The 24,575-nt window shown below is 46.0% G+C and overlaps 1 protein-coding gene across 7 annotated transcripts in view; it reads right to left on the minus strand.

The window, feature by feature from the left end:
- Nucleotides 1–8,422: 8,422 nt before the first annotated feature.
- EPHA5 (EPH receptor A5) overlaps nt 8,423–24,575 on the minus strand; it is a 191,012-nt gene continuing 174,859 nt past the window's right edge. For 6 of the 7 annotated variants that reach the window (XM_082759327.1, XM_082759325.1, XM_082759326.1 and 3 more), the window contains 3 exons: nt 22,608–22,801; nt 19,406–19,561; nt 8,423–10,438 (listed from right to left, as the gene is read on the minus strand). In XM_082759327.1, coding sequence (XP_082615453.1) covers nt 10,333–10,438; nt 19,406–19,561; nt 22,608–22,801 — 456 coding nt within the window. In that variant the 3' untranslated portion in view covers nt 8,423–10,332. Of the gene's footprint in view, nt 10,439–14,944; nt 15,153–19,405; nt 19,562–22,607; nt 22,802–24,575 lie in introns of those variants that run through there. The other variant, XM_082759323.1, reaches the window with a different exon arrangement.

Genomic DNA, 24,575 nt, shown 5'->3' on the forward strand with positions numbered 1-24,575 from the left:
TCCTCTCTGCTAGGTACTTTTACAGCCTCTCCCTCTGCTGTCGGTTGTTCCTTCCTTCTGCGGTGAGGAGGCTGTGGTGCCGCACAGCAAACATTCCCAGAGAATATAAAAAGCGAACAAACTCAGCCCTATAAAAATAACATTTCAATATATAATATTTACTGCCCTGTCTTTTAAATACCAGGTCGGTTACAGTTGATTCATGGGGCCATCGCGCCGGTGAATAAAGCCAGATGCCCTGAGGTTTCCTGGAATGAGTTTTTCTTTGCAGTGAGTTTATTTCACTCGTCACACGGCGGTGAGCAAACGAAGCCATGCAGCATCCCTGGGATTGATTTCACTCCACGCTGACTCCCACGGGCTGCTGTCCCCTGCAGAAGGAGCTATTTGTCTCCCCCGTGCTGCTGCTGGGGGGCTTTGCTTGGGAAACACTTCAGCTTGGGGCATGGTGGGAGCTTTTGCAGGGTGGCGTGAGGGACACAAGGGACAGCTTGCAGCTCCCGTGGACACAGGGGAAGGTCCCAGGGAGCTGAGGGCTGAGTTTTGGAGAGCATCCCCAGGTTTCCCTCCAGCCTGGCCACGTGCAGGAGTCATGGTGCTATCTACATGTAGGCTACACGGGTCTAGGGTCAGCACAAACCTGTTTGTGATGCGACTCTGGATTTGGCAGCTCGTACGAACCAGCCACTCGACCAGGGGGATGTTTACACAGCACAGAAACAACCACCTGGAGCTGCTCTGCTTGAAGCCCAGCTCCTGAGCCCATCCCTTTCGTACTCCTTTCACAAAAAGTGACTCCTCCCCGCCTTGAATAGGCAAATAATGTCGGTGCAAAATGCGATTACACTGGGATAACAATCCCCTGCCATTTCTGGAGAGCAGATGCCTGTACAATGCCGCTTCTGATGGACACATTTCAACTCGATGCCGGCTTGGCACACACTCAGCTTCAAGCACGAAGCCCGAAGAGAGACAGAGAGCCAGCTGTGACACCGTGCGTGGGGGCACCAAGTAGCAGCACTGCTCCCTTCTGCCAGCAGAAGCAGCCAGGGCACCTGGTGTTTTGTCTGCCAAAAAAAAAAAAAAAAAGAAGAAAAAAAAAAGGGGCCTTTGCCTGCCTTTCCTTCCTTCCTTCCTTCCTTCCTTCCTTCCTTCCTTCCTTCCTTCCTTCCTTCCTTCCTTCCTTCCTTCCTTCCTTCCTTCCTTCCTTCCTTTTTTCGATTTATTTATTATTTAATGTTTAGCTCAGTGGAGCCAGACTCCTGCTCCGGAATTGAGAGGTCCCCAGGATGCTAGCTCAGTTTTTTTTTATTTTTTTTTCAGCAGTTTTGGGGTGTGCACATTCCCAGCTAGCAGCCTGTAACACCCTTGGACTCTCACGCAGCCCCTCAAATGTTCCTCATTGCAAACCCAGCTCTTTGCTGGCAACACCCTCAGTGATGCCCTAAAGACTGTGGATTTGGGCCCCCCCAGCCTTCGGGCAGGATAAATCAAGCTGGACGTGAGGGCTCCCAAGAAGTCACTTGTGCATAAAAGGCAGATGATTTGTTTTTAATATTGAGGCGGCCGAATACTGGTGCTTAATTGGTGCCATCATTTTGCTGATTGTAATTCAAAGCAGGGAAAGAGCTGGAGCTTTCCCCCGTCTTTATAAAGAGAGGCAGGGCTGGGCTCCACGAGGCTGAAACCACCCCCACCAGCGAGAGGGATGGGTTGGCACTGCTGAAATGCTTTGGGAGCCGCTGCTGACTTTTCCACACCTCTATTTTGGGCTGTGTGACTCTGGGCCACCTCTAATGGCAGAGACTTGGTCCCTAATGGCACACACCAATCTGGGAGAGACCAAACATCGCTGCGCCCTGACGCTGGCTGTGGACAGGAGCATCTATGTGGTTATACCCATCCCCTAAGAGACAAATCCCTTGTGGGACAAATAGCTTTGGATGTTGCCCTTTGGGTTTGGAGCTGAAGATTTGCTGTGAGAAATACCAAGCCAAAAGGTGAGGAGAAATGCCCGTGCCCCTCACCAGCCGCGGGGCCTGACCCTGCCTGAGCGTGTGAAACGCTGGCCCCAGCCCGCACCCAGCCCGGCTTAGCGCTTATTTCCATGGAGATCACCGGAGCACAAATGATGAACTGGCAGGAGGAAGGGCTCTTTTCCATCCCAGTACCTGCTGTGTCTAAATTCAGGCTCTGAATGCACTCTCTTGCCGTAATTTATTTCTCCATTACATTTCTGACCCGGGCTCCGGCTTTGCAGCTATCACTGTCAGCCTTTTGCCCCTCTAATTATGTCAACAGCAGCACCTGCATGCTAATTGCCGTCCCTGCATTTTGCATACGAGTGTCAAAGAAATCATCTGCTTTCAGCATACGCTAGGGAGGCACGAACAGTGCCTGAGAGCTCTGCCAGTTGGGGAACACAGCTTCTGAGCCCAAGAAACCTTTTCCTTCCCCACCCAAGTACCAGGAACTATTCTTTTCCCTCCCTGCCCTGGCATCACTTTTCAGCCTGAGCTGGGCAACTGCTGTGTCTGCCACGTATCAGTCGTGCCCTAATCCCTGCCTCAATTAGGGTTTATCACGCAGTGCTTCTGTGTGTGTGTGCAATCCATACCTATATACACATCCTTTCCTCTCCAACAATATGCAGTATGAGCTCCTACAAGTCTCATGGAAAGGGCTGGCACTCAGTACTGATGGATGGGAGTGGTTGTTCCCTTTCTTCTTCTTCTTCCTCTTTTTTTTTTTTTTTTTTTTTTTTTGTAAGGAAATATCACTTTTACCTTGCGTGCCCTTTCATTCAGCAGCTCCATACACTGTATTTCTCAAGGAGTAAATGATTAAACTCGGGAGCTCTGAGTTTCACGTTTAAATGTCAGACTTCGAACACGTCGTCTCAGAAGAAAAATCAATAGGATTTCAATTTTCTTGTAATAAATATGGCCTTTATTGGTAGCAAAACAAGAAAAAGGCTAGCATCCCATCTCACAGCTTTACTCCCCACATGCACCCCTTATGCAACAGATACATCAGAGAAGTGATTTTCCAGCCACAAACCTCAGTCTCCGCCTGTCATTATTTTGGGCAGGAAAGCAGCCAAGCTCTTATTAAAAAGTTACTTCCCACCTGCTGTCTGCTTGATTGTCGCATTAACGGTGTATGGGCTCCTTCAGCAGGCACAAAGCAGGCTTTTGCCTTTTATACGCTGAAAATCTCTACAACAGCCCCATTGTCAGCTGACATAAATCCTTCACTTGGCCTGGAACCACCCCAGTTTACCCCTGGGATGTGCCCCTTTCCTCTTTTTTTTTTTTCTCTTTTTTTTTTTTCTTTTTTTTTCTCTCTCTTTTTTTTTTTTTTTTAAGTTAATAATCCTTGATTGAAATAAATCATCTTCAGGGGCACAAATACGCCTGGCACCTGCTCATAGGGAAGCCAAAGGAATTTTCTGGCCAAACTCCCATCCAGCTCTGCTAATAGGTAACGAAAGAAGCACGTTGGTGTCGTAAAGTGTCTTTTCCACTTTATTTTATTTCAACGAATATGAAAGTTAGAGCTGGGCAAGGAAGGGATTTTATGGTTTGTTGCTTCAACTGAAAGGGAGAAGAGGAAAGCCCAAAAATTAGGGAGGGAAAGGAGAGCAGTCCAGGTCAGCCAAAGCCCAGGCCCCATTTTTGTCACGACAAAAACTTCTTGTAGCCCTACAAAGCATTGGTTAGTGAGAAAGTGAGAAACAGAGAGGTGAGAGAAGGCACACAGGGTTTAGACTTCTTTTCAGAATGGGACTAAAAGAAGGGGGAAAAAAAAAATTGCTTTGGAAAAGTCTGACCATTCGGTGTGTACTGGGGCACTTCCACATCAAAAAAAAAAAAAAAAACTGCAATAAAAAAAGATGGGGATCTGTAGTGAGCATCATGCCACCAATTTCTCCACGGCTTCCCTCAGAGCCCCTACAGCATGAAATACCTGCACAGGGATGGCTGAATTAAGAGAAATAGGTAAAGAAAAAGAGTGAAATAAATAAATAAATAAATAAATAAATAAATAAATAGAGTGACATGCCCATTCTCATGTAAATGAGGTTTGACCCCTGGCAGTGGATGTGTTATTAAAAATGCACGCTTGGAAGCACACGTGCACCTAATTAGGGGAACATCATGGGTGCTGGGGAGCATGAAGCACTGGGGAGGGTGGCACACGCCGCGGAAATGACACTGAGACGTCGCTGGGTCTGCTGGGCTATTGCTGCCCTTCCTTACTGGAGGTGCTCTCTCTAACTGTGCTCTCTCTAACCCCCGAATCCCCCCTCAGCATGCAGAAAAAAAACATGCAAATTCCCTTCCTCTCCTCTGTCACTGTCCCTTCCCTCCCACCTTCCCCCCGTGCGTGTGCCACTTCGTTCCTGCCACCCCTCGGTGCCATTTTGCTTTCTGCAGGGCTCGGCTGCGGCGTGATGAACCGCCCGTGTGCTACTTCGTCCTCGCAGCTCCCCAGGTACTGCGCCGCACCCGAGGAATCGCAGATGAGCCAGCCTCTCCCCTCCTACCCATCCGTTTTAACAAGCAGGTACTACGTGTGCCCTTCTCCGGTCCTCAGGGTCCGGCTCCAGCCTGGTGTCAGCAAAGATGAATCACCCTGGGCTCAGGCCGTGCTGTTTTGGCTGCTTCTTAATGCACTCGGGGGTGACTTTCATCAGGCCCTGTTGACTTGAATAAATCTCCCTCATTCGTTCATCACTTCTTCCCCCGTTCCAGCCTGCTCTCCGTTCCCTATTTTGTTTAAGTATCCGGTCACAGTTTATGCATTGCACGCTATTTATGCATTTCAGCCCATGAAAAATACATGAAGAGTCCCTCGCTCGTTCTCCCCACGGCCTCATAAATCTTGCATTGCTTTCTGCTCGCCGGCTCAGCTTCACGGGGCGATGGGGAGCAGCCTCCCTGCCGCTCCTGCCCCGGGGCCGGGGCCCCCTCTGGGGATGCCAGCGCTGCCGGCTCGAACCCTGCTGGGCCCCAGGTCCCCACTTTAAGGTTACTGGATAGGAACTGTAAGACAAAGGCTCATAGAAACTGTCTAATTCCTTGGTTTTAAGTGAGAACTGAGGGTTAGAGAAGGACTTTGCAGCCAGCTTTCGTCCTCACCAGCCCACATAGGTTGGTAACAGCAATGAGTTTGGGCCCTTCACCATCTGATCAGGATGCGCCCCTTGTCTCGGCCGCTCACGTTGGCTGAGAAATGGGGACAGGAGGGAGCTGCTTCCTCGGCTGTGCCTTCACAAGGGCCCCATCCCCATTGCTATGGCAGCAGAAATCAGGCACCTTTCCAAGGAAGCCTTGTTAAGCACCCTCGTCCCTCAAAACTTCTGCCTCCCTTATTTCACTTTTTTTTTGTATTTGAAGTGCTAGAGATGAGGAAAATGTAAAGGTCCAAGTCGCCTTGAGCCTCCCCATCACCTGCAAGGCTATTTCACTTCCAGCCTCTTTAACGAAGTTTCCTATTCCTGTGCTTTCCTCTTAGCAGCCTGTGCCTCCATGAAGCTGCCACAGGTGCTGCCCAAGCAAGACTTGGCCTAGGTGTGGTGAGTTAATATTATTTTTGCCCTGTCCTCAGTGCCTCTCTGCTCGCTGCCAGCATCCTGCACTCCGTCGCCACCCTGGTCCAGCAGCAGACAACCCCAGCCTACATAGGAAAATAATCAGCAAAATGTAATGATTCTTGGGAAGGGGGAATGGCTCAGCACCCACAGAACCGCAGCCGGTTCAGGAGATATCCTGCCACACAAACGAGACTAAAAAGCTGATTTCTCTCTAAAATGAAAACAGAGGAGGATAGGTAACAGCATATAACGAGGTAGGAATAATTAGGGCCTGCACATGAGCTCTACACATCGCTCTCATTCCAGAATCCCCTCTCTTCACCCAGGACCACAAAATGAGCAACAAGACTGTGTTTAGGAGAGAAAAATAAAAGGCAGAGTTTCCCCTGATCGTGCCAGTTTGGTTTTGCACCTTCAGGGGGTGTGAGTGCCCCTCTGCCCCAGGAACCCGAATGTTGTAGGCTTCCTCTTGCAGGGGCTGATCCACAACCGCAGGTAGCTGTTATTCAAAGATTTTTATTTTTATGAAAAAATATAAAAATTTTGTATCTTACACTACCAAAAAAAAAAAAAAAAGTACACAAACAAAATGCAGAGAACATCTGAGGAGGGGAAGTAAAGGGGCAGGAGGAGAGTAAATACAGTGATGCTACATTCTCCTACGGGCTGAAATGCTGAGCTGAGGCTCCGGCAGCATCGGATGCATGTGCTCCCTATCTACTTGCCCTAAGGAATTACCACAAACATATTAATAAAAGATCAGAAACTAAGCATTACTCTTAGACTGCTACTGATGTATCTCACATGCACCTTAATGACTAATTTCAAGACTACAGTGGTCCAAAGATTCGCAATATCTTGGTCACTAAGGCTTCTACATTTTTATATTCAACACTGAAGTAGACAAAAAAAAAAACAAACTTTTTTTTTTCTTGTTAAGATATAGAAGGAATAAAAAAAAATCTTTATCATTGTTATTTTAATCAGTCTTCTTTTTATAGGATTAGGTAATTTTTCCAAATGACAGCTACCTAATGACTGGAGGTTAGTCTAAACAAGCCACACTTGGGGAGACTTCCTTCTCCTGAGATGAAAAACTGTTTTGAAAGGAGCCTCTTCACCTCCCCGGCCCTTTGAAGTACTTCCTCACAATTAACAGCAGAACGTACTGGAAAAAAAGTATTCGTTGTACCAACAGCAGCACTAGCGAGTTGAAAAACAAACTACTTTGACTTACCATAGGCAGGAAATCCTCCTACAGCTCTAATTTTATTGATTAATGAAAACCAGCGCTTCTCCGTGGCTTAAAAGCCCAGCACCCAACTAGCAAGGTCAGCTAACTACCACCCTTACCTCCTCCCTCTGTGCTTAAAAAGAGCATAACCAGAAAAATATCGGTGACTTCAGCCAGACATTGTGTATTTTTGTTTGCCACTCCTTCTGAAGGCAAGTGTGTCTGTTTGTGCCTCGTGATGCCCTGGCTCAGCAGGTGGGAACAGCAGTCACCTGGCCAAGACTGTAGGCACAAAGTCTCAAAAAACTGCTGTGAAATCCCCCCTGGCCCTTTGGAGACGCCATGGTAGGAAGGGAGCTTTACGTTAAAACCCCAAATCCACGTGGAAGGCCCCCAAAATTGGTCCGACTGCCCCAAATACCGTATGTTTGCAGTTCTCTCTTCACTGGTAACCAAAAATCTCTGTCGTAAGTACTCTGGAATTTGTGTGTGGATGTAGAAGCTGTAACTTTTGGACCCTATTTGTTAAAACATCAATTTATTTTATTTTCAGTTCAGAGACAAAGCCTATAATAAAGAGATCCGTAGCAGGAACAGCTCTTGAAATAAATATAAAAGGTCATTTATTTATTTATTCAAGGAACTGAGAGCAGGTGCCCTATTTACAAATGCAGTCTGGCTGACGAACAGTTCATTTTCCACGGGTTCCTCTGAAGGGTATCCTGAAGGTTGCTCCAGTATCTGGCAGCTACTACAGAATATCGAGCACATCACGCTCCCCTCGATGCGGTGCGTCCCAGCCATACTGCATATGCCTTTAAAAACCCACAAATGGCGAAAGGGGATTTTCTCGTAAAAGTCCGCGGAAAAGAACAAACCCAAATCCTTACACAGAGCCAGCAGTTAACGAACGACCGAAGAAAGCAGGCAGAAAGGCTAAGTGCTGAAATTTGCTAATAAAATCTCTCTCAGAGCAGCTGATTGATGCATGCAGCACCCGAACGATACCTCCCAAAGAAACAAGTTGCTGCTTCTGTCTTCCTACGGGTTATTTTACAAAGCACTGCAGGCAGGGAGGCACAAATAATCCCGAGACAGCTCTGCTGACAGCTCTAATAACGTTATTTATTGTTTGACAAATCTCTTTTATGTGCCGAAATTGTTACGTCTTGATTCCTTCTCCCCCCGCCTTTTGTGGCCCGGTGGCTGATAAAACGAAACAGCGGGGTGAGAAATCACACCGTGGAGATTCACCAGGCCTTCTGCCTCTCCCCTTCTGCCTCGCTGCGTCTCGCCGCGCGACTTGTCCCCGTCCTGTGTCTTGTGTTGCCTTTTCCTGCGTTGCCAGCCCTCCCTCCTGCCCTCCCACGTGCCAATGCTTCCCCCTGATCCTTCATACCTTGCCCGTGCCTCATGGCAAGGCGGCGTGGAGGAGAACTGGATGTTACAGAGCGTGCACATCACTTCAAAACGGGCACATTCTGCATCGAGAAGCCCTGTGGAAAGAAAGCAAGCCCTGCTGCTAAGAACCCCCCCTCAAACCCTCCCCTCCTAGACCTTTCCCTACTCCTTTTCTTCAGAAAGTGCTACTTGCGTCAAATCTCATCAAAGGGCTCTGAGGAAATTAAAGACCTTTAAAGCCAGATGAAGTGGCATTCAACACGTGCTTCTGCAAGCGGTGAAGGAAAGCAGCTGCCTCTGGGCATTAGATAGGGCGCTTGGGCTCTGTTCTGCAGCGCCGGGGGATGAAGCCCTAAGCCAACACGTCGATGTTATCCTTGAGGAATAACACTCCGAGATGCTATCCAACGCCTCCACGGAAGCAATACATCTACAGAAACAGCACACACTCGCCATCCGCCGAGCAGTTTTTAATCCTTATCTTTACCGAGGTCTTCACAAAACAACCTATGAATACCAAAATAACTGCACCGATTAATCCCATCTAGAGCAAACAGAGGAGGATAGCCCCAAACTGTTTCTTGATGGGATTTCCAGAGCACTGGGCATCTCTCTGCTGCCCTCAGGTCCCCCTGAAAACAGCAGCTTCGGGCTTTGATGTACTCACTGAATGCTGGCTACAACCCAGGACTGACTCAAGCTGTGTCAGCTTTGGGCAGATGACACCGACCACGGGACGCCAGCGCTGTGACCAGGTCGGGCTGCTCTCCTTCACCTTCCTCTCTGTGCTCTGAACCAAAGTGGCCAGGTCTGTACCCATTTCTGTAAGAGGGATCAGGGTTTTGGGGCCAACCTGCCTAACTTTCCCAAGGGACACAGAGGGTGTCTGAGCTGAAAATACCCACAAAGCAACCTGGGACTGTGCAGATGCCAAAATAATTCCCTCCCCTGATTTCCTGGCCACAGTTTTGGGGAAATGCCATGAAATCTCTATGCTGGATGATGGGGACACAGGAAGGGGTGCACTAGGGGCAGGTTATCAGACACACCAAGAGAACACGGACGCCACGCTGCTGCTGAGGCAGGGTGAGAGCTGGATGCTTTAACTCCCACTTTACGTCTCTTCTTCTGGATGGCCCCAGCCCACAGTGGAGAAGAAGGTGGGTGACATCCTTTATTTGAGCAGACTCCTTCTACCTCATATATGCAAATCAAAACTCCCGAAGGCTTTACATGTTGCTCAAACCAAACAGCAGCAAAAATACAAAGCATAATGGTAACGCAAAAGAAAAACAAAAACAACAAAAAAAAACAAACACAAAAACAAAATGAAGCAAACAAGGGAAAAAGAACAAAACGATGAAAAAACCCCGATCTTGTACCTGATGTATAGCAAACTGTACAGTATATACATCGTCATGTATTATCCTCACAGAAGAGCAAACTAAAAGAACTTTGTAACACAGAGAGAAAAAAAATATACACCCTGTATTGTATTTGCCATTGAGTAAGCAACATGTTTATACACTAGTCTCTATAACTTAACGCTGTGTAACAGCATTTTTTTTTTAAATTTACAAAACAAAATATCTATCCAGAAATAATCTAATCATATTGCTCTTCAATACACTTCTGTAGACAAGTAAGACTCGAAGTAAACTTCAGTGAAGCGCAGCTTTTGCGAGCCCACAAACAGCTGCAAAACTTCTCCATTCAAGTAAGTCCTTGGAAGTATTAACATGTGCTGCTGTAATTCAGTATATAAAGGTGCTATATATATATCCCATGTACAGACAACATGTGGTGGGAAGGCTTGCTGTTGTCGTCGCTGAAGCGTAAGAAATCGGTTAACCTCATGTACAGTAGATCCATTTCCATGTTCCATGCATGTTACATTTACTTCATGAAAATGAGGACACAAATAGGAAGAAAATGAAAACTTTAGTCAAACACTGCTTTATAAACGCTGTGGCAGAGGCCAACGTCCTTCAGTTATAGAAACCACTGAATTTCCCTTTTTTCTTTAGTCAAAATAAATCTCAGGGCTAGTATACAAAGTGCAGGACCGACCACTCGAGGAAGTGACTTTAAAACCAAGTTACAACGGCACCATCCCATTCACCAACTGGACCTTCATCTCTTGAAGGCTGTTCATTATCTTCTTCTGGTGACCAACAAGTGTCACGCCCAGCCGCCTCAAATCCCTGTGGGAGAAAGCAGACGTTGGTTCCAGGGACGGCTCAGGCACACGCCGACACACACACTACGCACCGCACGCACCGCTGCTGCTGCCTACCTCTTACCCTTTGTGGCTCCCGAAGCCCTTTATAAAGGGAGGCAAGTTTAATATTCCCCCCCTTTTTTTTTTTTTTTTTTCTTTTTTTAAATGGCTGATGGTGTCTCAGAGAGGTGACACGATTTCACCACGATCACCTCAGCGGCTAAGGGGAAAAGCTCGGCAGCAAAATGTCAACATCGGCTTCATCAAAGGACTCCGCGATGCACGAGGAGTCCTGTTCCAAGAGAAAAGCTGTGTAAGAAAACGCGTGTTGCAATTTCCTCTTCTCCTGAGAGAGGCTGATATTTGATCCTGGGTATGAGCAGCAAGGAGTAAGGTCAATCCACGCTTCCTTCCTCTTCGGGTGAGGCAAAGCCAAAGGTACACAAACCGCAATCCTACAGCCAGCTCCTGGAGGGAGCTGAATGGCAAAGGCCTCGAGCACTGCTACCGCCCCGATGGCCTCCTAAAATCAACAGGAATTGGCAACGCAGCTCCCCTCTGGGCTTTTGTAAATCTTTCTGCAAACCCCTGCTTGATTATTATTTTTCTGTGAATTCTAGGTGATAAAGGCATTTGTGTTGGGTCTGCCAGGGGTGCCACTACAGGAAAGCTGTAAGGTAAGATTAGGAGGAACGGTTGTCTTCTCGGAAGTTTGACTCTAAAGCCTCAGCATCTAGATGAAGCTAATCACCAGGGTTCGCAGCAAATGCTGCCTGAGAGGCACCTCCGAGGGACAATTTATCCCACCCAAAGACAGGAGTGGGATGAGTTGTTCCCTGCAGATATTATGCTAGGAGCTGGGGTGATTAGATTTAATGACATCTGAAGCCAGATGAGGTGACTCCCACACCACGGGTTATGGCAGAGTAATTTTACTGATTTCTTTAAAGAGGGAAAAGCGTTAGCAAAGAAATTGAAGGAGTAAGTTTGGAAGAATGATCAAGACAGGTGCATCCCTGTTTCCAACATAAGACATAGACCATTAGAGAAGCAGTTTGACTTACAGGAGATGTGATGTTTTGTTTGAAGACTTCCATTATAGAAATATAAGCCCCTTGCTTTCTACCTCTCAGCTGGACTGAATAAAAGATGTTTTCAAAGTAAAGCTCTACAGTTTTGCCAATACAGGTGTGAATCACAGCACTGCTGGCACCAGCTTGTGGACGACACCCAGAAACAAGTAAGCCATTTACAGGAGAAGGCTTTCCCCTGAAAGCCAGCGGGACGTAAGTGCTTTTTGGAAATGACACTAGCAGGACTGATGCATGCAAGAGCCAGGATTGCCAGCGACACCCAGAGCCCCAGCTGCTGCTCCCAGGAGCCCAGCTGCCACCTGGGTCATACTGGAGACATGATCCATAGCAGAGCTACATGCTGGACTGCAGGTGAACGTGTACAGTGACCACCGAATGCTTTTGCATAATGCACGTGAGCTACCCATCAAGGTGCACCTCTCTCAACAGATTTACATTCTGGACAGAAACTCCTGTGTGAATACAGCCATCCGGATACAAAAATTACATAGATGAACTCTTCAAAATCATTGTTTCTAACAACAAGAAATCCCAAGTGAAGGTTGACGTGTTAACACAAAGCCAGTTGAAGCCGAAAGCTAGACCTGTTCTCCATAGGATTGTCACGCTTTCAGCCTTTTGATTTGGAAAATACCAGATTTTTTGCTCGAGGCTAAATACTTCATTTCATTATTACACCCTTTTTCAGTGAAGCAACTCTCTGATGCATGCCGGAAATCCCAGCACAATGGGTGTGGAGCAACAGAGGCCAACGAGACACATCAGCACGTTCCTTACCCGGAAGAAAAGGCTGCAGCACGATGCAAAGGTGCCTAACTTCTCAGGGGGACATGCTTTCATTTCTGCCTCCACTGAATTGTGAAACTAGTTCAGCAAGCAATCTTAATAATGAAGGAAAATGTAGTAATGCTATTGTTACATGCAATTTATTTTATGTACACAGCACAGTTGGAAGTTCACACCAAAGATCGAAAAAACAGTATAGGGCCAGATATTTAAAAGAGCCAACATCCGTCTTTCCCCCCTGCTGTGTGCTGCTCTGCTGCTACTTTTTGAAAGTTCAGCTATTTTTGCAGGTATCTAAAGTGCAAGCTGAGCTCTTTTGAAAATCCAACGCCACATATTTCACGTATGTACTGTTTCTGATATTATCCCTCTGCTCTCGCACATTATGCAGAAAAGCCGGCCTGGAACTATCAGCAAGGCATGTATGTGTTTGCATTTCATACACAGCTCCGTCAATCTAACAAGGAAAAGTCCCTACTCTCTGGCATTGCGGCAGGCTTCCTGATCAAAAGGATCCATGTACCGTTTCAGGTTTTACTCACTACAGAGCTTTTTTTTTTTTTTCCTTATAGCATCCACCATAACCCAATATCCTTGAGTAGAGCCTCATTGATTTAAGGGAGGCACAAAGAGAGAGAAGAAAAACGAGTTTCTAGTTTCAATCCATTAGTTGCTCACCAGGGGACCTAGACTATTTTTTTTGAATATTGAATCCTCTCAAATGTGGAGCCACTGGCCAAAAGTGTGGGGACTCCTCAGAGAGGGGAAAAACTTCTGTGCAGCCTTTTACCTCCACAAAGACCAGCCAGAAGGCTAACCCAGACAACAAATCCTGAGCCAGATGCTCACCTAGCATAAAACCAGCAGCTTTACTCAAAAGCCACTCTGCTCTTTGCCAAGCCAGCAACAAAACTTCCCCCAAAATGCCTCAATGAATGCAGGAGCTTCAATTCCCGTTTTCAGGCGTGACTTGCAGCATGTTGCAGCCTCCCATGCGTCCAGGGCTGAAGCACTGGACTTAAAGCAGCAAAAGGCAGAAGGCAGTTTTTAAACAAAACTGGGTGCACAAAACAGCCACTCTGGGGACAAAATCCACTTCGGTGCCAAAGAGTTGCAACACAGCTGGTCTAAAAATCCAGTCCAGTGCTGCTTGACCCCTTTTCACCACAGCCAATGGGTAATATCTCTGGGCCTAGCTCTGGAGATGAGCAGGGGTATCTACACGGGCTTTGGAAAGGTTCTGGGAGAGTGACAGGATACTTGCACTTCCCTGCAAGAAAAGGCCCATCTGGGACCCTGCCAAGGAGCAGGCAGATGGCACTTGCAGTCAGCATCCTCGCCATGCAAGGGTCCCTACCCCAGACACTGGGTTTGTGTGTGCCGTGGTGGCAGCGGCACGGGCATTCCTCGAGGCTGTGAAGATACGGGCACCTGCGTGCCACGGGGTCTCCCTGCTTCAAAATGCTTGACCTGCTGCAACAAGACAACTTTCACTCCTGTTCCAGGGAGAAGTGCCCCCCCCCACACCCCTTTTCACTTTTTTTTTTTCACACAGGGTTGAAAATGGAAACACAGAGGAACTCAAACCACATGCTAACGCAGTACTAAGAGACCGACTTCGGTTAACCGAAAAGCCAAGTGAATAAAGGGGAAAATTGGTGTCAGCCCATTCCAAACAGCCTGTATACAGCCGTACGCATGCTGTGCTCTTACCATGTCCTTGCATGAAAGCCCGGCTCCAATGTGCCAGGGACAACACAGTATCCCCTTAACTGCAATATCCTCCGTTTTGCAGGGGTTGAATTCATGGTCTCCACGTTGTAAGAAATATATTTAAAACATTTTATTTACAAACAGAACTACTTATACACCATGGACCAGTTTGTCAAACACAGTGTAGGCTAGGACTGGATCGCCACATAAAATACAACCTCCCTCACCACCCCATTAATCATGCAAGAGAAAGGGACAGGTTCCTGAAAGATCTCCATGGCTGGAAGCCATCAACCTACCACAAATTGTTTTGCATTTCATCTCCCATTCCAGTAGTTTTCACCACTCTTCTTCGTGTGGTGTAAATCTACAATGGCCCATGCAGACTGGCACTACTCACGGAGTTAGTTAGTTGTCAGTTTGAATGAGGGGAAAGAAGAACCTCAAAGACCTTCAGAAGACGCTAAAGAGAGAGGAATCCACTTGCTAGGGACTTTTGCATGAGATTAGGACTTATTTTTTTAAGAGTTCATCTGCTCTTATTCATTATTCCCATTCTACTTGATTACGACTCAAGAACTGGTTTGTTCAGAAGCAGATGCGATATCACAATCCTAGGATTGAGATTTCAGGTGAAGAATAAGTATCTAGAGCAGGTGAACTCTTAAACGTTCTTCATCCAGCATAACTTTTAATAAATAATTTTATTTTATAAGAAAAAAATACAATGCAAAGCAACACAGCACATATTATTACAAATATTCAGAGCTCTTCATCTAATAACAAACAACAGGGTGTCCTGAGATTCAGTGAGTACAGATCTTTCAAAAGGTGTAAGTATGCAGTCCACATTTTGTTAGTAATTGGTCCAGTCAAGTGTCAGACTGAAACTCATGTCATGGATCTATCTATTCTTGAGCATTGTCCTGGTAAAGTTATTCTTGCAGTGGATTGAAAGAGCTCCAGACACACTCAAAGTCACTAGGTGGTCCACAAGTTTAAAGAGCAGGTCTGGTCCACTGGAAAGGTTTCCTTCAAGTCTGATATCCAGTTGGAAAGAGGGGGTGGAGGGTGAGGCTCCACTTTTCACAAGGTGATTCGTCCCTTTGCAAGAATTAGAGCTAAATGTAGAAATCACTCTTTGTTTGAACACATACATTTTCAGGTCTTTGCTTTAGCAGGCAGAGCTCAGGACTTGGGGCGATATTCACCATTTTTAGCTTTTTAATATATTTTCTCCTAAAATTTGTCGCTAGCACTACTCTTCTCTGGAATAAACACATTAAACCATTACTTTGAAAGAAGCAAGGGGGTAAATGGGATTTTTCTTGGCATGCTGGGGAGGGATTTTCAAAAATGCTGAACATCTACCATCTCAACCAGGTCCCATAAAGAGGCCACAAGCTGGGCGCCCACTGCCACCAGTCCCATGAGAGTGTCATCAATCCCTTTTTTTTAGAGAACTAGCAGTTGTTTTTTTTCCAGGAGATTTTATAAGTATTTTACATTCAGCATATTTTTTTTTCCTGCATTTTATGGCAGGGATTATCCAGTTCTCCCTTCTCCACCTAATTTCCACATGTCTCCTGCATAGTTTGAATTTGGGGAATATCATTTTGGATGGTATTTGAAGGCAACCTCTTAAATTGTAAAGAATATTTTACTGATGTCATTTGGGGAAAGAAAGCTACTTTCAAATTTTCAGATCTTCTTTTCACCTGATCCCCCCAAGTCCCAGCTCTGGAATATATTGAACAGTTGCCTCTATTGAAAAAAGACAAGGAACATTTAACCTGAATTCTCATTTGCAGAGTACAAAATGTTTTGTTGTTTCCTTTTACGGGGAGAAAAATGAAATCTCCAGAAAAACAAAACCCCAAATATATTAACCTTTAAAGAACTTTGCTTGTTCCAATGTTTATTTCTTCCCCGTAGCATCTCTGGAGAACCCACACAACTCTCAACTGTGCCCCACAGAAGCCAGGTAAACATTTCTGTCCCTTACTCTGTTGATTTTAAGGGCAATCTGCCAGTTTACATCCAGAGAACACAGTTCAGGTCTTAAGTTTGGGACACCTTTCCTCTTAAGTCCCTGGAATCTATGGAAGTTTCTCCCATTTTAGTGGCTGAGAGTCTGGTCTTCTGCCTTCTTCACTAAATCTGAGAGAGACCACAGATTTCCTGATCTAGCTGGCTGACTGGCTTAATGAACCTTTAACAGTTTTCCCCAAAACAGACTCAACTCCGGTCAAGATCTCTTGCTAAGCCACAACTGCAATGCACGGACTGCGCAGGTCAAGACCCAAGCCTAAGCGTCTCTGTCCAAGGTGGCTGGAGGAGATTTTATTTGCTAGCAAATACTGGATAACTACATAGCAGGAACCAGCTCAGAACACTTATCTGAACTTGCCAGGTGGGTCTCTGGTGAATTTGTGCAGTGCAGTGATGATTTTTTTGTACAAGTATGGTGTTGCTGCACATGAAAAGAGCCTCCCAGCACGTTTTAAGAGTCAAATCAGCAGTTTACGCATGTTCCTTATGGCTTTATCATAGGAGCTGGCGATGGCCATACCAGCTGTCTCAGTGTTTGTTCTCAGCCTTGGGAGGATGAACAAATCCAATCTGAACACTACACAGGGCGGCAATGATGCCTTTCTTCTGGAGGCTAGCATTAAACTAGCCACAATACAGCCAGTGGAGCTACCTGTGGGATACACCTTCATAACCAATTTTGTTTCCTGCAATTCTCCTCCACACAGCCCCTCACCTAGTATGCGAAGTTGGAGCATTTCAACTTCTTGCCTTTTTCAGTTTCAACAGAAGAAAGTCAGTGAAATGCAAGATGGATTCATGAAATGTCTCCTTTCAGCTTCAAAAACATCCCCCAAAGCTCCCAAGGCTCTCAAGCATCAGTTCTGCCCTGCTCTGCTGCTGTAAAAGCCTGGAAGAAAGCTGAAGCTGAGCAGCTCAGACATCTCATCTCCACTGGGGCCAGTAAAGGACCAGAGTAAAATGACATTTGTGCTACTGAGAACATCCTGGGACTCTGCGAAGGGGGTCTTAGATGTGGTTTGTGGCTGGTGAGGTTCAGAGCATCTCTGGCAGCTATAATGTTATTTGAAGGACTTAAAACACCTCGCCTTTCTGGCTAGAACTGTAAAGGCAATGGATGTTTTAGCTCACTGGCAATCTGAAAAAACATTTTGAAGTACTTTTTGGGCAGCCTGGAAAGATCTGGGGAGAAAGCTTTGAAATTTCTGAAATACCAAAGAGTAAACAGAGGTAAGTATTTACATTTTAAGTCTAATTAAGCAGATCATTTCACGATCTGAAATGTTACATCCAAGAAAAGGTGGGTATCTGGCACAGTTATAATAGTCATAACACAGATGTGCAACCCAAGGAATACTTAGTGATACATATCACAATGAACTGCATTTTGCGTGATTTGTGGGAATGTACCTCACTCCAAGAGGTGAGGTTAGAAATAGTTTTGTCAGTGTGCTAAGAAGAGGGATGCTAAGACTGTATAAAGCTAAACGAGTGGCAAAAAAGCTCATTAATTTGGGGTTGAACACAACATTTTCTCTGACCCAAACCAAAGCAATTTTCTCTGATCCAAACCAAACAATTCACTTTTGATCTAAGTATTTCTTTTAGAGCTCTTGAAGTTGTACGAAGTTCTAAACAGGAACAAACTGGAAGTTCTTGTGAAACCTATTTGTGTTCTTTGATATGGCTAATTCAGCCAAACAGCAACAAGCCTGTGATATGTTTCAGACAATCTGCATTTCCTACCAGAACTTGCTCTGATTCTAAGATTAATGTGTCACAGAAGAGGGGAATGCTCCAATCTTTTGCTTTTCTCTCATTTTTCTGCTTCATTCTATCCTCCTCACCCATCACCTGGCTAGGTTCTTCCTCACTACCCTGGGGATGGACCTTTTCCTTGGTCAAAGGGTGTAGATCGGTCCAAACAGGGTCCTGAAGCCTGGTGTTTCTGGGCAATGCCTTATCAGATGAGTAGGTGAGGAACCGTGGAGTCCTCAGAAGCAAAAGGAATGGGACATGCAATTGTAGAACTTGGCTGAGAAAAGGTGTGTAAGAGTCTCAGGCACCCAAAAAATGAACTAGTTAGAAATCCAAGCACCCTCACTTCCTAGAAAGGACTTCATCCCTAGCTTGGGGGTTTCACGTGAGTGCCTGAAGCTAGGCTGGATGAATACAATTGTAAGGGATAAATATTGGGCACGTGGATAGAGCAAATAAAATCTGAGAGGGAGAAGAGATGCCTGCACTCCCTCCATGCATGCTTTGTCCCGTTAATGCAAAATTGACCTCTATGCGGGTCTTACCAACCTGCAACATGTGCAAAGGATCTCCTACCCTGAAGGCTGAACTCCACAGCAAGCCCTGTGGCAGACAGGAGAAACACTGCAGTTCTGTGGGGCACTGGGATTTTTCCTGCTTTATTCCAAATCCTCTGCACTGATTCTGCATGCACACTGGCTTTTGGCACATGGCTGGAGGAGCCATTACCTCCTCCAAAGCACCAAGCATGAAGCATCATCTTTCCCATTCTGCCTCAACGTCTGCAATAACCTAAGCTCAAGTAAACCCAAATGCAAAGGCAGGCTTTGGGGCAAGTTTGAGTAAGAGGCAGGAAGAAAGTACAGAAAATTACATAAGCAAGACAAGCAATGAAAGATGGAGCATAACCAGCAGCCCCAAGGTATTCACCAAGCTGATTTAGCACTTTAGTCACCCCAACTGCAGTCATACCCCCGTGCAAAAACCAAGGGCACGTTCACACGGAAGAGTCTCAGCCAGGGAGCCTGTCCCCTAGAGCTGTGGGTTTGCCGATGGTCTTCTGTTGGCAACGGCTTGTATCTACTCTTATTTCTGTTACAGTAACCTTGAAAAGTATTTCCACACTTTACTGGGCCTGACTGTCCATTTGGCTAAGCCTGGGCCTGCTCTGCAACCAGCTGATCCAGTATACCTCAGCAGGGCCTGTAGCTCCTATAAGATCACTAGTAGGTTTGTTTTTTTCGTTTGTCAATAACCTTGAACAATAAACCACTACTACGTTGAGAGGACAGCTTGTCAATTATTCAAACTCAGGCATTAATTTCTGTGAGTGAAGGAGCCAAAGCACTGGCTGCCAATGTAGTGACGGTAAGTTTTAGTCCTGCCTGCGCTTGTTATCATCAATACAGATGCTAAAAGAGGAACTGCTGACTGCAAACAAAGGGTAATGGTTTCCTTTCTGCAGCCTCCTCCCTAGTGTTTTTGAACAGTTTGTTTCCCTCCCCAGCTCCAACACACGAGGTGAAAAGGATCTGGAGACTACTTACTCTAGGGTCACCTGAGCCACGGCGTCCATCGAACTGTATCCGTTCTCCATGAAAATCTCGGTGTACCGGCCCATTTTGATGGCTTCCAGCCACTCTCCCACTGACCTGTAGGCACCGCTCCCCACCGGACTGTGTTCTACCAACAGATTTGATACTCTGAAGGCAAAAGGGGAAAACAAGAGAAGCAAAAAGAGTCAGCATCATGATCCACCCAACACGACACAACTGCTCATGTTCTCATAAAGTAAAGGTGGCTCTTCGGTGGCATTTTCAGTGATTGCTGAAGCCCAAATCGTCCCAGCAGGCTCCTGCTGAGCAATGATTTCTCTGTCTCATACGAAGTTGTTGACTTTACTCTGGAAGTACAGCACAACTGAAATGAGGTGGAGGGAATCATGCTCTTATGAGCCCCATGCGGGATTTCCCAAAGTTGTCAGTTTTACCACTGTTTTCAGAAAGGGCAGTGTAAAAGCTTCCAAAATCTCCCAACTGCCTTAGTCAGCGGAATAAAACCGAATGATGGTGACAGGTTAGCTAGGCAAGATTTCACTGCGTATCAAATACATCGCTTCACCTTCAACTTCGCCTGCTGTTCAGGGACTGGAAGCAGAAGGGTTGGCCTCGGCAGAGGAGAGGATTAGCGTCCGTCCCTGTTACTTCTCACAAACAAGCAGGCTCCTTTTCTACGAGGCACTCCCCGGCACTCTTCCTTCAAGGTCTTTGGTCTCACTATTCCTGCCCTGTTTTCCTCCTCTTTCTTTAAAGCTCATAATTAACTTAAGACAGCCCAGAGCCTGGAAACCGAAACCCAAATTACATTTCCCAGCAGCAGCCGTCAATGGCAGGCTGTTGTTAACACTTCAGGGGCTGCTCCTGCAGAGTCAGGCCAGGATTTTGGATGCAGGCAGCATCCACCAAGCCCTGCAGAGAGCAGCAATGCTCCAACCACGCCTCAGCCTCCCAGCGAGGCTCCTGCTCAGCCCTGGAAGCAGGGGGAGACTCCTACTCCCATACCCTTGCTCAGACCTCGCCGCAGCAAGTGCTACCTGCTCGGTTATGCTGCACGTGGAAGCAGCGATTAGGGCAAGATAAAACCCTTCGCTGTGGCAGAAACACCGGTACAATACCTGGCACGAGTGACCCGTGTTGTGTGCGGGTCCACCACTCTGCTAATGATGCATGGGGAGTGCGAAGGGGCTTGTCCAAGGTCAGCCAGGAGAGAAAGCAGATGTCCCCCGTTTTGTAAAACACGACTTCCAGCTAACGTAAGCCTCGCAAAAAGATTATTACCCCCAGGTGAAAGTGTTTGCTGGGTCAGCCTCTGACTGCGAGAATTACACTGAAGAGATTTTCAACTGGAAGGCGAGCTAGGATATTATATTGTTATAGCACTTCAGGAATCTTCATATATTTTATGATCACATTAGTATTATTTGTTTATTTAATAGCAATGCTGAAGGGTCCAATAAAATGTGAGCACTTGCAGTACCAAGAGCATAATGGCTTCCCATAACGTTTTATACACATGAGGAATTCAAAACTCCTAAGCAATCATAATGAGAAGTGGATTTTCATCACTAATGTCAGGAGGTACCTACTGATACGCACACACTGTAATGTAGAGAGTGACTTCCTCCCTTATTTGCATTAATGAGAATTTCCATAAAGAATACATTTCATATATAAAAAAATCATTTACAGCTGCTGTATGTTGAAATTATGATTCATTCACAATTACTGTGGTCTGGGCATGGCAATCTGTGACTATAGAAGCACAGCCCCAAAGCCTGGCTGTTCAGGTACTCCATCCACCCTGCATATACCCACAGCGCCTTTGAAAAGGAGAGGTTTGGAATTGCATGGACCTGTTAGTGGAATAAAACATCAGCAAAGTGCTCAGCAGCTCAAGGAGACAGTTTACTCCCTATTTTCATTTTTTCCTGCCTAACAGTTTGGTATAACAGTACATACTGCTACTTAACAGGCCTTGAGAATGACTGTTCTGAACTGAAAATAAAAGAGAAACATCCCATTCTGTACTGCCATAAACCTTTTCCTGCAGGTTTGCTGGAACTAACATTACAACTAATTGCTAATAAGGGACATTCTTCAATTTCTTCTTCAGATGGTTAATGATGCATGTAAAATAGCCTGAGGAATTGGATCTATTTGGTATTTAAAAATGAAACTGTGAAGATTTCATGTTTCTTCTCTTCTAATGCATGGCATGTCATGCACAGGAACATGTCTTTTATTTTTTTAATCCTCTGAGAATAAGCTTTTCTGATGGGCCTCTCTCCTCCAGTGTTAATAAGGGGAACTCCACTGCCATTAGTGAAGCAGCAATGATTTATATACATCACTCCTTCATGACCTTGTGAGGGACTGAGTGATTAGCAGCACAGATGGCTCGGAAGTTATACTTGGTGCTTATGATGAAAAAACAAAAGACTCTCCAAGAGTCCAGTGTGGTGGAGAGACCACTGCTAAAACTCACTAAAAATATAAATATTTTCATGTTTTTTTTCCAAGTACAGTTTCATTTCTTGACTGTACTTCCCCATATAGCTGTGTAGCTATTGAAACTCAAAATGAATTGCACACCGGCTGCTTGATTCACTTAATGTGGTTTTAGCAAATCATTTGCGTGCGGCTCTCTGGTAACCACAGAGATCCTCTCGCAATTTCAAAGACTGTCAGAACTGGAGGGGGCAGCTAACACGCCTGGGAACACTTGCGGGAGGACGCACTTGGGCATCTGGGAGCTTTGCACATCCTAAGTTTCCGCCAGAGACTCTCTCATTGGTATTACAAAGATAAAGTCAGCAGGCAGATAATTTGAGAAGTGTTTACTATCTACTTCACGGACTCAGTCTTGCTCTCTCTAACCTTGGGGTAGAGCACAGGTAGCTTTATCATAGACCTATAAATACTGCTGAAACTCCAGTTTCTGAAAGGCAGGCCACAGTAATTTTCTTTGTGGCAGCAGCACTACATTTATAGAGTAACTGAATTGCTGACCTGCCTGCCAATTTAAACAGAAAGAAGTTGATTTGGGAAAACTCCCCTGGACATAATGAAGCTGGAGGAACATCCACCCGCGGATGTGCGCAGGCCAAATAATAAGTGGTAATTCAACACCAGGGGTGGGTATTCAGACAAGAATCTTGCTCTGAGAAATGGTTCTGGCCTGATTTTGTACCTGCTCGATGCATTAACCAGTGTCTTCAAGCTGCTTGGGTTACGGATGAGTTTGTCCAACATGCTGACAATTTCGTCAAACTTGGGCCTGCTGTTGCGGTCTTTCTGCCAGCAGTCGAGCATGAGCTGGTAGAGAGCAGCAGGGCAGTCCATGGGACTTGGCAGGCGATAGCCTTCCTCCACGGCTTTAATCACCTGCGGGAGACAAAACACAAGGCTGATAGGTTGCATTCCTTCCTTCTCTTTCCTTTTTCCCCAAACGCAAATTGGTTTGAATAGAGAACAGGGGTCCAGCAATACGCTCACACACAAATTCTTCCCCCTTTCTGCATACAAGATGCAAATCAAGTAAACTCCATTTTCTTTCAATTTTTTTCTACGGGATGGGTCGAATAACTCATTTTCAGTCACCGCAAAATGAGCCTGGAAATTCAGGGAAATTCAAGGTCAGATCTCAGGTTGCACTTGTCCAAATCTCGGCTGAGGTCTGTAGGTCACACCAGGAAACTCCCAGAGCCTGCTGTGGTCCACCACCAGCAGCCTATGGGGCTTTCTGGCATCGTCTTGGAGTGCAGTGATTTTGTTTATTCAGACGTTGGCTTCTTTTTAAATGAAAAGGCATGTGCTAGACCACAAATTTGTATTACAGTAATAAAAGTCTGACTGTATTTCAAAAGAGACTTTGAATGCTAATTGATGGATGGATTCAATGCAGAGGCAGAACAACCATCTCATATATCATTCAATACTGTCTGGGTCTAGCTGTTCTTACTGCGTCCACATTTCTGCCAGGAATTTAAAATGTCAGCCTAAGAGTATGTAAATTAAAAACGGGAGGGTTGTTGCACTGATTTCAAGCACAACCCATCTATGGTTCTACACTGAAAACAAGTGGTATGCACATGTGCCGCCTGCACTCCTGAAAGGCACAAATGAACAAATGAGGGCGGAATTGAATAACGCAACTCGTTTTTCCCCGGTTTTGGACAGATTTACAGCAGGGCTCCAAGCCCAGCAGTGCCCACTTTGAACCCGTAACAACTCTGAGGAGAATGCAGCTCTTGTTTCGGGCCACAAGGGGCTGTGCCCGTGCCAGGAGGGTCCTAGCAGCCCATCTTCACAGCCTCTACTCCCAAGCCTCGCTGCCCAAATGGAGGCGGACACAGCTATTGCTGATGGGGAGCGCTATGTGGAAAGCCACAGCGCTTCACCGCTCAGCTCCAAGGACCGCCTCAAATGCCATTCATGCTGGGCACTGTCTCATGATTTGGAAACATCCCGTGTTTAAAAAGATGGCTCTGTGGTTAGCGCGTAAGTTGTCTTCTTGATCTTTCTGTCAGTGAGAGCCACATCAGGATGGCATTTTGCTTTTCAGAAGGCTCCGAAATTCAAGACCGCGTGCATCACTTTCAAATCAGCCCCCACCACACGGCTTTTGGCCAAGTGGAGGAGTCCCAGGAATGAGCAGGCTGAGCAGCAGCAGTGGGAAACTGGAATCCCCTGAGGATGCATGTAGCAGAGAAAAAACTACGTGAGGCTTTGTAATCTTCTCAAAGGGTGCTGAGCATATCCGAGGGTCTGGCCACAACATCTGCAGTCCTTCTGTGCTCTACCAGAGACCCATCTAAAATTTCATCTGTCGGGGGAGCAATTGCACCGCTCTCTGCCCAACCTGTGTCTACAAAGCAATTTCATCTGCAGATTGCTCACAGAATCAAAAAAACAGGCCCACCATACTATGCTGTATGCATTGTCTATTCCTCACATCATGCTTTTCAGCTGGTCCCTGGCCCCAAATTTACAACTGCCCTATAAAAAGCCTCAGTGTGGCACAGCCACGAGAACATTATTTGCTGTGTCTGCATATGTATTTATAACAATATCGGATCATCCCCCAGCTGTAGCAGAAAGAAAATAGCAGCAAGACGGGTAGCAGACCAGCTGGCACCAGCTCAGAATATCTGAACTA

Source organism: Aythya marila (assembly GCF_965140915.1).
Source record: "Aythya marila genome assembly, chromosome: 4".
NCBI lineage: Eukaryota > Metazoa > Chordata > Aves > Anseriformes > Anatidae > Aythya > Aythya marila.